This window comes from Mus caroli, unplaced genomic scaffold (genome assembly GCF_978045245.1).
Source record: "Mus caroli unplaced genomic scaffold, Mus_caroli_1 scaffold_20, whole genome shotgun sequence".
NCBI lineage: Eukaryota > Metazoa > Chordata > Mammalia > Rodentia > Muridae > Mus > Mus caroli.
Window position 1 is genome coordinate 55,336,253 of NW_028227275.1, and position 14,148 is coordinate 55,350,400.

The 14,148-nt window shown below is 51.1% G+C and overlaps 1 protein-coding gene across 2 annotated transcripts; it reads right to left on the bottom strand.

Annotated features, from left to right (window-relative positions):
- Positions 1-236: 236 nt before the first annotated feature.
- Positions 237-6,076, bottom strand: Men1 (menin 1). 2 transcript variants are annotated; one of them, XM_021151893.3, is made up of 10 exons: positions 5,960-6,076; positions 5,124-5,584; positions 4,141-4,349; positions 3,791-3,919; positions 3,592-3,632; positions 3,423-3,510; positions 2,689-2,825; positions 2,148-2,283; positions 1,611-1,775; positions 237-1,429 (listed from the first exon to the last, which is right to left on the bottom strand). In XM_021151893.3, coding segments are annotated over exons 1-10 (1,854 nt in total). In that variant the 5' UTR covers positions 5,962-6,076; the 3' UTR covers positions 237-943. The 2 variants fall into 2 exon arrangements, with proteins under 2 accessions (XP_021007552.1, XP_021007554.1); XM_021151895.3 differs by having other exon boundaries at positions 5,948-6,076.
- Between the last annotated feature and the right edge of the window lie 8,072 nt (positions 6,077-14,148).

Genomic DNA, 14,148 nt, shown 5'->3' on the forward strand with positions numbered 1-14,148 from the left:
GGGCCAGCCCGGGGCGGGGCCAGCCCGGGGATGCCCCGCCGCCCGCCTGGCCGAGAGGAGGCGCCCTGGTTGCGCGGGGAAGTCCCAGAAGCAGGGGCGGAGCTTAGGTACCCCTCCCAATTCTCGCCGCGCTACAGGTGCGGAGCATAAAGTTCAAAATCCTAAAACAGCAAAAGCGGATATCCACTCCCGCCCCATCCCCGATTTCTCAGATGAAACACATACATACATCTCTCTTTTTTCTTAACAAAATGCATTTATCTTTCTTGGAACTGAAAAATAAATCTATGTACAAAACAGGAAGAGGCTGGCCCTCCCCCACCCCGTGCAGATTTCCTCCTGGGACCTCAGGGAGGTTCCCAGAGGGCTGGAAGAGGTCCTGCTCTGTTCTTGGGCCAGTTTGGTCAGGAAGGGGGCGAGGCTCAGTATTCACAGATAAGAGTCGGAGCTTCATGTCCTGGACTCAGGGGCTAGGGAGACGAGGAAGATTTCCAAATTCGGGCAGCAATATGTAAGTTCTTTGGGGTAAGGGACTTGGATTCCCAAAGGATGGAACTCTATAAAGTGCGGAAATCTACCCCTAGGGACTGAATGGTCCTTGGTTTCCAGGTAGCAACTGTGCTCTTGGGCTAAGGTCAATCTGAGGAATGCCCTACTGTTCAGGCGTGACTTGGGTTCCTGTCATGGTCCACTGAATTTCGGGGGATTGGACTTACAATGAGGTTCCAATTGGCCTGCTGGTAGGAGATGACACCTACATTCTAAGAACTGAGCCAGGGCTCTGGGGCCTGAAGAGGGGCTAAATGAAGGCTCCTAGTCACTGCAGGACAGCTCTGGGTCCCCTAGGACTGTGGGCGGAGTCTAGGCTTGAATTAGAGGAGGAGGGTGAAGCCTGCTGGGAGTGAGGGCAGGCAGGCCTGGGGCCTTGCCACAGAATCAGAGTTCAGAGGCCCTTGCGCTGCCGCTTTAGGAAAGAGAGTGTGTAGTCGCTGGGTGTGGACACTTTCTGTTTCTTCATCTGCACTTGCGATTGTGCCGTGAGCTGCAGCTTGATGGCGCTCGAGTTGATCTTGGTGGCCACCAGTAGCTCCTTCATGCCTTTCATCTTCTCACTCTGGAAAGTGAGCACTGGGCCCTCTGGGGGTGGCGATGCTGCAGGTGCTGGAGCCTGAGCAGCATTGACGACTTCCTGGCCACCGCGGGTAGTACCTGGGACAGTCCCTGACGTTTTCCTAGGTGGTCCCGACCCTGCACTTTGTCCTGAGCCCGGGCCCTTGTCCAATGCAGGCTTCTTGGGTGGTGGTGGCTCTTCAGGCTTGGACTCTCTGCGGGGACCACGCCGACGGCCTTCTCGGGCTTCATCCCCCCATGGTTCTTCAGCCTCGGCCGCCTCTGCTTCCCGGCTAACTATGTGCACCTTCTGCCGCACCTGAGCAAAAGTGCAAGTCAAGTGAAAGGCTGAGGATCATCAGTGGGGCCTCCAGGCTCAGCTCCTGGCCACCCCTAGCAGTGTCCTCTCATCTGTGCTCACACACATGCAATGTAACCTCACTCCCCTGCGACTACTGTCACCACCTGTAGTTCCCATGCCCTGGATAGGCCCCTCTCACCTGTCCCTCGAAGCGGCCTAGGGACTGCACAAGGAAAGTTGCCCAGCCTACGTGCAGTACTGGTGTGGGGCTACCTTCCTCCCATTTGCAGATACCATCATAAAATCGCAGCAGGTGGGCAAAGCATTCTGGGTCCTGGAGAGCAGAACCTTGGCCCTGGGTGCCCTGGATAAGAGGGAAGGTACAGCAGAGGTCACAGAGCGTGCAGGCCAGGCTCCCTCCACCTGGGCAAAGCCTCGTTTCAGGGAAGGCAGATGCAGGCAGGATCTCCTTCCTTTTATAAAGCAACCCTCAGTGCGAGTGAGGGAGGAGGGCGTGCCTTCCCTCACCTACAGCCTAGCCCAGGTTAGAACCTGGCCATCAGAGAGATGGACCACCAACCCTTTCCCTAAAAGCTTTAGCTCTAAAACACCCTAAAATCCTTTCAAACCCTTGCCCAGGGATCAGCTCCAGCAAAAGAGAATTCCCAATCCTGTCCTTGTGGTCCCATCAATGTGCCCAGGAAGGAGGGTGCACCAATGGAGGCCAGCCCTTCACCTGGGCTTGCTCCCCAGTCCGCTCTTCGCCTGTTTCTAGCAGGCTGGCTGCCTCCTTCAGCAGGTTGGGGATGACGTCATTGGCCACTTCAAAGAATTCCTTGTAGATCTCCTCATCCTCCCGGCAGTAGTTGTAGCTGTGAGAACACACAGGAGTCAGTTGACAGTTGTCCCACAATGGGACATCCCACTGACTGGGTGAGAGGCTGGAGTCCTTGTTCACCCAGATGTGATCATGCTAGTCGAAGGCAAGGTTATGGAGTGGGATGTGGGGACTGGACTAGAAGTTGGGCAGAGACAGAAGCACCATGGATAACACAACTGACTATAAAGCAGGAAAAACTGGGCAGAGAGGAGTGACAGAAAGGCATGAGGAGGAGGAGCAGCTAACCAGGGGTTCTAACTTCCCAAGTAATGGTAGCCTTGGCTGTATAGGGGCTGATCAGAGAGGACAGAGCTGAGCAAGGTCTCACAACTGGATGACCGATTGGAAAGTCATACAGAGAAAGGGCAGGCCGGAACCCTAGCAAGGGAATCCTCACTCTTGGATAACAGTGGCAGTGTCAGCCCAGGCCTGCAGGGCTTCGCGCACATTTCGGTTGCGACAGTGGTAGCCAGCCAGGTACATGTAGGGGTAGATGTGTTCATCCTGGTAGTAGGTCTTAGCCGAGGCAATTCCCTGGAGGATGGAGCAGAGGAACCTCAGGGAGGCAGCCCCCAGCTGCCTCATCACTGATACGCTACAGAAAAAGGATGCTAAAGGGTCCTCCCTGTCTCTAACCCTGTTGGCCCCTTTGCCTGGTATTCCCTACTCCCTCCCACCTCCACCCCAGGCCTGGATCTACAAGCCTGCTTGCTAAAGCAAGGGCAGACAGTAGGAGTGGTGACCCCACAAAACAAGGCCTAGGGAGGAGCAGGGAAACACTCAAGCCTGGGGCAGGTTTCTTCCCAACACGGTCCTGTATAAAGACTTCTAAGCCCAACCATCCTCCTACCACAATGAGCAAGCTAACATCTCTCTACAGTGCTACCACAGGCTACAGCCAGGATAATAAAGGGCAGCTGAAAACTGCAGGGCTTGTGGGATCAATTCGGGCCCTGCCACTCCTAGGCTGGGGGAGCCAGGGCTCTTCTTAAACACAGAACTACCCTCATTACACACATGCCTTATACAAAGTAAGGCAGGAAATACCCTCCAACACACAATGTTCTTCCCTTTTCACCTCTATCCTCTCCATCCCCAGAAAGGAGCTGCTGTTTTCTGAGATGCCCTCACCTTGTGATAAAGGGTGAGTGGGTCTGGCCGACCCGGGGTAGGCTCCAGTTCCTCCAGGTCTGCCAAGTTCCCTAGCGCCATGGGGTATCTGGGAACAGATCATAAACTCAGGCTATCACTCGGTTCCCTGATCCCCACAAGGCCTATCTGATCATAGCCTTCCACTGACCTTTCCAGATGTCCGAGGTCATAGAGCAGCCAGAGCAGCTTCTAGAGCCAAAGGGAGAGGGGCGTGGTAAGTAGAAGGGAGAAGTGACCCGAGGAAACAGCGCCCTCCCACCACCGAAGGGCTAGGAGTAAAGACTCACAAAGCCCTTCGTGTGCACAGAAGGGGAAGGGAAGGTCCTGGGCTGGGGCAGTCTCCTCACCTGCTGTAGTTGCAACAGTTCCAAAGAGTCAGTGTGAAGATCGATGGAAGGGTTGATGGCACACACCATGAACGCCACCTCCATCTTACGGTCACAGCGCATATACGACCCCTTCAGGTAGAGCCAACTCTTGGAAAGGGAGAAAAGCAGACATCTCAGGATGGCCCACCTTGAGCCTGCTCTAGGGCACAGCAACATAAATCAATTCATCTGCCCCCCTCCGTCCCCCACCTTGGTACATAAACACAGAGGGACGGTGGGTTGAGGGGAGCCTGGCCAGGGGAGCGGAATCCCTCAGATCACTTAGACTCACAGAAGGAAAAGGACAAGATGGAGGGAAGATACAATACCCGCTCAGCCACACCGGCATTGACTGTCTGGCCTCTGCGGTCCTCGTTGCCTTTGCCGTGCCACGTCACCTCAGCTGTCTGCTCCCCGTTGGGCCCAAACACCACCCAAGCATGATCCTCAGACAGGGCCAGATGGACATCTCTGAGACCCAGAGCCTGGCAGGCCCCTACCACTGCAAAGGCCACGCCCGAGCTGTCCAGTTTGGTGCCTGTGGTAAAGGGCAGTCATGAGAGCTCCGTCCTGGAAGAAGGGAGCCATGCCCCCTCTAGCCCCTCTCAAACCTGTGTCCAGGCATCACACACCCTATCCGCTACGTTCACCCAACCCCAGAACCCTTCTGGATCTCCGGTCCACCCAGCCTGAAATTGTCCCTCCCTTTTCTACAGCAGGTACTTCTGTTAACACAATGACTTAACCCAGGGTCTACTGGACAGCTATCAGACTGTGTCAAGGAGAGCAAGCCCGTGACCCTATGAACCCCCACCCCTCCCTTCCTCATGTTCTGATTTAACTCTGCACTTTTTTCCTCAAAGCTCACAAGAGGCCTCCGATGCTTGCTCAATACATTGCACGAAGAGCTGAAGCACTTTGTCCTTAGTCAAGCCCGTGCTTCCTTTCAAAATATGTTCAAAGGTATAATCTTAATTGTCTCAAATATTCCCACCCGTTTGTCCTACCTCCCCAATCTGCTACCACCCTCTTTCCCCATATGTTGGGCTGCCAGATCCCTCTGGCAGGGCTGGGACTGTTGAAAGACTGGGGAGTAAGAGCTGGCACCAAATGACCAGGTTCCAGTCTCAGCCCTGTCATTCTGACACTCCCCTCTTCGGGATTCTCTTTCCACAGCTGCGAAGGAGAAATAATACCTGCCCCACTACACAAGGTTTACAAGTCTCAAAAGGGCTATAAGCCATATTGTTCCGACATGAGAAGAGGTAAGACAGCACTCATTTGCTCTCCTGACCACCTGTCTGACTCCAACCTGTGATGAAGCTGAAGAGGGACTGGATGTGGGCCCGGTCCTTGAAGTAGGAGCGGCTGAGGCTGTTCCATATGACATCCGAGACCTTTTTTACCAGTTCGCGACTAGAAACACCCCCCTCTCGAGGATAGAGGGAGAGGTCCACAGCGCCGCGGATCTGAGCGGTGAATCGGGCATAGAGGGCAGCAATGATGGATAGGTCGGCCACCGGGAAGTAGGTGAGGCCGCCAGGAGGGTCGGGTGCGGGGCTGGGCTGGAAGGTGAGCTCGGGCACGTTGGTGGGGATGACACGGTTGACAGCCAGGAAATGCTCCACGAAGCCCAGGACCAAGGACAGGAGCACCAGGTCAGGCTCCTCTCGGCCCAGCTCTGCAGCAAACAGGCGCACCACGTCGTCGATAGAGCGCAGAGGGAACAGCGTCTTCTGGGCGGCCTTCAGCCCCATGGCGGCGGGCGGTGGCCTGCGGGCGAGCCGAGGGAGGGAGGGTCGGGCTCGGCGAGAGAGCCCCCTCCCAGGCTCGGCTAAGGCTCTACCCTCCGCCACAATTCTGCTTCGCCAGCCGCTTCGTCCTGTGCTCACGGGCGGCGGCTCGGTTTCTGAGACCCTTCAACCAAGGCTATACAGGGCCTTCTAGTTCCTTACAATTCCGGGACCCCCAGCCCCGATGAGGCTGCGTCCCAAAGACCTTTTGGGGACCCTCAAAGGCCGCCCCTCCGGTCCCTACAATCTCTACCCGGCCCTCTGGAGCCTGTCCAGAAGGCAAACCCAAACCAGCCTCCCACAAGTCCCAAGGAGAGTCCCGGCTTCGGTCCCCCGCGCCCACCTCCGCGCTTACATCCCACACAAGGCACCGCGGCGCCCGCCGCCTGAAGCCTGCTGGGAAATGAAGTCCCGCGCCTCCTATGGCCGCACTGCCTGCCGGGAAATGGGGAGTCCTTGCTCACCCGGCCCTCTCTAAATCTGAAAATGACAGCCAAACCCGCAATGGCTTATGGAAGAAGTAGTCCTGCTGCTCCAGGGCGGGTAAGCTGAGCTCCTCAACGATTGGTCATCTAGGATCACGCCAGAAGAAGTTCCTCCGTGACTTCTGGGAGATTGTAGTCCTAAGATTAAACTCAGGCGCAGTAGCGCTCCTGCAGTGTGTATTATGGCCAGTTTAAGATATGAGGGAAACTGTTGCTCTAAAATACTACAAGGAGGCTAGAGACCTGGTTCAGCTGTTCAGAGCACTTGTTGCTTTTGCAAAGGACCTGGGATCAAGTGTAGGTCCCCACACCCACTCTGTGGCTCACCATCTGTAACTCCAGTTCCAGAGGACCCATGCCTTTCTCTGACCTCCACCAAGTTTGACTTGGTGCACACATATAAAAAGAGGCAGACGAAACATCCACACCTAAAAAGAATGCAAGGCTGAACACAGTACGACGGAGGCAGAAGGATTTTGGTGAGCTCAAGGCAAGACTGGTCTATAATCCAATACCAGTTCTTGAAATTAGAGGCAAGGAACTCAGGGTGGACTTCAGAGATGACTCAGGTTAAGAGCCCTGGCGGCTCTGGCTTAGGACCCTGCGTTCCCAGTACTTACATGTCTGCTCACAACTGGGTCTTTAGCCCCACTTTAGGAGGTCCAATGTTCTCTGCTGTCCTCTGCAGGCTTCAAGCAGGCACCTTATGCACACACATAGGTAAAATGAAATTAAGGAAGGAAAAAAAACCCAGGAAGTTCAAGGTCAGTTTTACCTTAGACAGGATCTTGCTTTTTCGTTCAGACTGGCCACAGACTCCCAGTGTTCCTGCCTCAGCCTCCACCATGCTGGGATATGGATGTACACCACCAGTCCACATGGCACCACCCCTCCCACAAGGCCTCATGACCTCATCTTAATTCACGAAGTCTGCAATGACGCTGTTTCCAAAGCGAAGTCTTTGTGTCTGAGACCAAGCCCTCAGTGGACGAAGCTGAGGAGATGATTTAGCAGCTGAGAGCCTTGTGTTGTACCAGTAGGAGGACCTGAGATCAAATACCCAGAATTCACTTACACGTCTGGAATCCTAGCATTGTGGGGCATGGGTGGGGAATGGGGTCAGTGTGGGGGTTAAAGGGAGGAGGGAATTGGGACTTCCTGCCTACCGACCTCGCTGCAGGTTCAGAGAGAGAGCCTGTGTAAAGGGAACAAGACAGAGAGAGTCATAAAGAAGGATACGTGCCAGGCGGTGGTGGCGCACGCCTTTAATTCCAGCACTCGGGAGGCAGAGGCAGGTGGATTTCTGAGTTCAAAGCCAGCCTGGCCTACAGAGTGAGTTCTAAGACAGCTAGAGCTACACAGAGAAACCCTGCCTCAATACACCACAAAAAAAAAAAAAAAAAAGTTAAAATACTAATTATTTTTTATTTATGTATAATTTTTTATTCCTTAAAGATTTACTTGCCGGGCGTGGTGGCACACGCCTTTAATCCCAGCACTCAGGAGGCAGAGGCAGGTGGATTTCTGAGTTCGAGGCCAGCCTGGTCTACAGAGTGAGTTCCAGGACAGCCAGGGCTATACAGAGAAACCCTGTCTCGAAAAACCAAAAAAAAAAAAAAAAAAAAAAAAAAAAGATTTACTTGTTTTATGTAAATACACTGTTGCTGTCACACCAGAGAGAGGCATCAGATTACAGATGGTTGTGAGCCACCAGTGGTTGCTGGGAATTGAACTCAGAACCTCTGGAAGAGCAGCCATCTTTAACCTGTGAGCCATCTTTCCAGCCCCCTAATTTATTATAAAAGAGCTTGAGTATATGAATCCAGGGAGGTCTCTAGTCTATCCTAACATGGTACATTGGTAATCAAAGCTCACATTGCTTACAACCTATTTCCAAATGATGTACCAGCCCACGATTTCACTTCTGCCCCAGACTTAAAGCTGAATACTTTTATAAAGACAATGAGTTTATTTAGCTCACAATGGCAATTCTGGCGTGGGTCCCTTTGAATTTGTCACCTTATGACAGTGTGATAGGAGAGCTGACAATGAAGCAACAAGCAAGGGGGCACAGAAGCCAGGGCTATCTCTCGAGCCCCTTCGTTTGCCTTTGAGACAAGGGTTCCTCAGTCCTGTAGGAGGAGGAGTCCTATGGCCTGGCCGCAGACTTGCTGTGCCCCTGAGGATGACCTTGAACTCCTGACCCTCCCGTCTCCAACTACAGAGCGGCAACCACAGAATGCCCGCTACAGCCAGCCCTAGAATAGCTCCACAGTACTGCAGATCATTTAGCGGGCCTGTTTGTCAGATTCAGCAAACCGGTCACATCTGATTGGATGGGCACAGAAACTGACTTTCCCAAAATGCGTTGGTCTTTTGTGGTCAGAATCTATATGCTCTTCTACAGCTGTTACACTAGGTGGCGCTCTGAACTCAAGTTTGCATTGATTCTGCTATGTACTTCAAGCCTTTTAAAGTTGGTGTTTTGTGGGCAGGGTGTTGGAAACTTTGGGCAATTGTAGCTGCTCTTGAGTGGTCCATATTCTTGAAAGTTACTTCATGCAGCTTTTATCCCTGGTATCGCCTAGATGGTCAGCCAGGATGGTGCTGAACATCACCTCTCAGGCACCGGCTGTCAGAAATGAATGAATACAAACTTTTCACTTTCTTTCTTTTTCTTTTCCCTGAGATAGAGTTTCTCTGTGCAGTCCTGGAAGTCACTCTATAGACCTGGACTCAGAAATCCACCTGCCTCTGCCTCCCTAGTACTGAGATTAAAGTTGTGCACCACTGCCCAACCGACTTCCCACTTTCTAAAGGAAGTCGTGTGGGTGAGAAGCAGCTGTGGATGCTATGCTTGGCGTGACAGCTGCTGAAGGTTATATGTTTGACTCAGTCGTGGGAATGACTAACAGGGTTTCCCATGAAGCAAGATGTCTTAAGCCACGGCATAGTGTGCCTGTTGTTAAGGGTTATTGCTGTTATAGACCAAGGGAAACTGGAGAGAGGAAGTACAATGCAGATGCCAATCTAAATGCTCTCAAACTGATAGTGTTAAAAAGGAGGCCCAGAGAGAAGGGTATTTCTGGACCAACAGATACTGTGCCTTGGTGGTTAGACCTCAAAAGAGCTGGCAGAATCCACAAGGTTCTCAACTCCTCTGAAGATGGCATCCCCAAAATGTTGTCAGGAGCAGGTAGGAAGCCCCCATGACTCAGCAGCTTGGTTCCACATTGTTCTGAAGAGACGGTGCGCGAAGACAAGGAGCATGGCACAGAGCAGCCTCCGTCTCTGGCCAGGACTGTGAAGGAAGAAGAATGCCAGGAGTGGAATGGCAAGGCATGGAGGCTGTGCTCATGGAGAGAACTCCTAAGAGTTTGTCCAGTTAAAACTAAGCCTTTAGCCTTGTGTGGTGGCACACACCTTTAATCCCAGCACTCAGGAGGCAGAGGCAGGCGGATTTCTGAGTTCTAGACCAGCCTGGTCTACAGAGTGAGTTCCAGGACAGCCAGGGCTATACAGAGAAACCCTGTCTCAAAAAACCAAAAAACCAAAACCAAAAACCAAAAACAACTAAGCCTTTAAGGGTAGCAAAGAAAGCCAGGCAGGAGTGGGGTGCACACCTTTAATCCCAGGGCTTCAGAGACAGAGTCAGGAGAATCTCAGAGCCCCCAGCAAATCTGGTCTACAGAGTTCCAGGATGGCCAGGGCTACACAGAAAACCATGTCTCAAAACACCTCTCTGCAAAGAAGAGTAATAAATGAATGGTCAGCCTGGAAGGGAGAGAAAGGACTATACTCCTTTATCTTCCCAAGCTGGACTCCGAGGAACCTTTTATCTGTCTGTCTAGATCCTCCCTCCTTGGGATGGACACCCTAACAACTCAATCCTGTGAAATAATAATTCAGAGTCACACAGAATTATCCTAGTCTCTTGTGTGGGCAGCAGCAGCGCCCCTCCCCCAGTGATGACGTAACATACTGACTGCTAGGGGGTTCCATGTCATTGCCTCCTCCTCTTGCTCCTTTCTTCTTTTAAAATTTTAACTTATTCACTTTATATGCCAATCCCTGCTTCCCCTTCTTAGTCCTCCCCTTCACACAGTCTCCCTCTCCCCTCTTCTCCTTTGGGAGGGTAGAGCCCCCTATCTGGGTATCCCCCACCCCCACCCCGCATATCAAGTCTCTGTAGAGCTAGGAGCATCCTCTCCACTGAGGCCAGACAAGGCAGCCCAGTTAGGGGAACATACTCCACAGACAGGCAACTGCTTTAAGTATAGCCACAGCTGCTGCCGCCACCTTCTTCTCCTTCCTCCTCTTCCTTCTTCTAACACTTATTTATGAAAGGCATTCATGCCACAAAGGACACCTGTCAAGGTCAGAGGACAACTTTTGAGACTCAGTTCTCGGGCTGGAGAGATGGTGCAGTGGTCCTTGCAGAGTACCCAATTTAGATTCCCAGAACCCACAAAGGGGCTCACATCAGTCTGCAATTCTGTTTCCAGGGGATCTGATGCCCCCTTTGGACCTGAGAGGGCACCATGCATGCATGTGGTGCATATATATATATATATATATATATATATATATATATATATATATATATAAAATGAAAATTTAAAAATCTAAAATAAGTTCCAGAAGACCCAATGCCTGAACCACAAGCACAGTAAATGTACATGATGCACACACACACACACACACACACATACACACACATACACATACACACATACACACACACATACACACATACACACACACACATACACACACATACACACACACACATACACACACACATACACACACATACACATACACACACCTACACACACACACATACACACACACACGCACACACACACAGGCAAAATAGCCATATACATAAGATAAAAAGAACTTTTTTGTATGTAAAGACTGGAAAAATTGCTGAGCAGTGTAGTGCATGTCTTTAATCCTAGCACTCTGGAGACAGAGGCTTGTGGATCTCTGAGTTTGAGACCAACCTGATCTACAGAGCCAGTTCCAGGATATCCAGGCTACACAGAGAAACTCTGTTTTGAAAAATAAGCAAAAAAAAAAAAAAAAAAAAAAAAAATAAGGACCCCCAATGGAGGAGCTGGAGAAAGTACCCAAGGAGCTGAAGGGATCCGCAACCCTATGGGTGGAACAACATTATGAACTAACCAGTACCCCGGAGCTCTTGTCTCTAGCTGCATATGTATCGAAAGATGGCCTAGTCGGCCATCACTGGAAAGAGAGGTCCATTGGACATGCAAACTTTATATGCCCCAGTACAGGGGAATGCCAGGGCCAAAAAAATGGGAATGGGTGGGTAGGGAAGTAGAGGGGAGGGTATGGGGGACTTTTGGGATAGCATTGGAAATGTAATTGAGGAAAAGATGTAATAAAAAATATATATAAAAAAAGAAAAATAAGCAATGAATTGGAAAATTTGACTTTTTTTTTTAAGATTTATTTATTTATTATATGTAAGTACACTGTAGCTGTCTTCAGACACTCCAGAAGAGGGCGCCAGGTCTCGTTGCGGATGGTTGTGAGCCACCATGTGGTTGCTGGGATTTGAACTTGGACCTTCGGAAGAGCAGTCGGCACTCTTAACCACTGAGCCATCTTGCCAGCCCCGAAAATTGACTTTTCAAAACCTGTAACTAATTGTTAGCTAAGACATTTCGCTGGGTAAAAGCACGTGTCAGACAAAAGCCTGAGGACCTAACTCTGATTCCGGAACCCACTTAAAAATCACAGAGGAGCCGGGCGTGGTGGCGCACGCCTTTAATCCCAGCACAGGCGGATTTCTGAGTTCGAGGCCAGCCTGGTCTACAAAGTGAGTTCCAGGACAGCCAGAGCTACACAGAGAAACCCTGTCTCAAAAAAACAAAAAACAAAAAAACAACAACAAAAAAAGAAATGCAATTTTAAAAATGTAATTAAAAGTACAAAAAAAGTAGGAACTTGGAATGAGAGTAGAATTCGGTCGGCTTTTTTTTTTTAATTTATTTCATTTATATGAGTACACTGTCACTGTCTTCAGACACCAGAAGAGGAAGAGGGCATCAGATCTCATTACAGGTGGTTGCTGGGAATTGAACTCAGGACCTCTGGAAGAGCAGCCAGTGCTCTTGACCTCTGAGCCATCTCTCCAGCCCTTGGCCAACTTTTCTGGGTGTCAGGGCAGCAGCCATTTCTCCAGTTTGATGAGGGATGGGTTTAGGTCTCAACTTGCTAGAACATCCTTTCTGTCTGCTCCACATCTCAGTCAGACCCTGTGTTCCCCAATGGATAGAAGAGACAGTTTCCAAACAGCCTGGCAGTGTTTGGCATTGCCACGGCACCAGCGTCTCACTAGAACCTCCTGTGAGATAGGATTTTATTTTGCATGTCATCTCTATGTGTACTGTGTGTGCGTGCGCCTGCTGCATCAGACAGCACCTGACATCAGATGACAACAGATCCCCTGGAACACAGTTATGGATCACTGCGAGCCACCATGTGGGTGCTGGAACATCGTTTCGGTTCGGTCCGACTCTCTAGCTCGCACTTCTCAGCCCTCTAATTCTGCAGCGCAGTCTCATTCTCAACCACGGTGGGGCCCCATCTTCTTGACCTACTTTCTCTCCAGCTTTATGGCCTGCCCTGGTCCCAGGGTTCAGAACTTACTCTGTCTCTGTCTAGCTCAGTCTGGAGGTCTAGATGCTACCCAGTCATGGAACCCCTGGAACAGGTAAAACACCCGTAAGCCCTTCCCACTTCTTAGATGCCTTACGTGTTCGAGCATCAGAGCTGCAGAGGCCCTTAGCAGGCCTCAGATCTACTCCTACCCATTCCACTGACCACACCTTCAAGGTGGCTTTCTACCAACTGCAAACCTGAACTCGAAGGGTCTCTGATGCTGCCTGGGTTTGCCTGGAGGCAAGAGAAGGGAGAGGGTAGGTACAGAATAAAAAGAGAATTACCTTCAGGCCTGAATTTCTGCTCAGCCATAGCCAAGGTTGTCTTGGGCAGGCCACGGTTGTCAGGTAGCATGGCTGTCTTCCTATAGACAGTATGGGGCACTATCCCCGACCTGGTAAGATTCTAGGGTACTACCCTCCTGGGGAGGCTACCTACCACTGCCTACACATCTGTAAGCCATCCTTTCATTATCAAACTGTACCCATTTACCCTCTTTGAACATGTCTGCTGTCTGTCTATCTATCTATCTATCTATCTATCTATCTATCTATCTATCTATCTATCTATCTGTCTATCGAGATAGGATTTCTGTATAGCCCTGGCTGTCTGTAGACCAGGTTGGCCTCAGACTTAGAGATCTGCTTGCCTCTGCCTACTGAGTGCTAGAATTGAAGGTTTATTTTTTGTTTTATGCGTACGAGTATCTTGCCTGTGTGTGTAACTGCACCGTGTGTGTGTGTGCCTGTGCCTGGAGGTCAGGACAACAGATCCCCAGAACTGTCCTTGCAGGTGGTGGTGAAGCACCATGGGATTGCCGGAAATTGAACTCAGATCTTTCAGAAGAACAAGCAGTGCTCTTACCCACTGAAGCATTTCTTTAGCCCCTGACATCCAATCTTGGAGCCACAGACCAGGGGTCTGGGAAGACGGACGGCTGGGCTGGTGAAATGCCTCTGTGCAAGCCTGGGAACCTGAGCTTGGTGCCTAGAGCACAGGTGAGAAAGCAGCTGGGGTGGAGCTTAGAATCCCAGCTCTTCAGAGGGGAGAGCAGATGCCTGGGACGGTTCAGCATGGCTAAGGAGAGAACCCATCTCATAACCCAACGTGGCTGGGTGTAGGGGCACACATGTTTAATTCTATCAGAGGCTTTTTGAGGCATTTTGAGGTAATCCTGGTCTACAAGGTGAGTTCCAGGCTAGCCACAGAGATACATAGTTAAGACTCTGTCTCAAAAACAAAAACATGGCCAGCAACCAAAACCAACCAATGAGCCGAGCAATAACCAAAACCTGCCCCAATCACAGCTCCCGGAGACCATCCAAAGTTGCCCTGTGGTCTTGTTGAGGGCACACAATGCTCG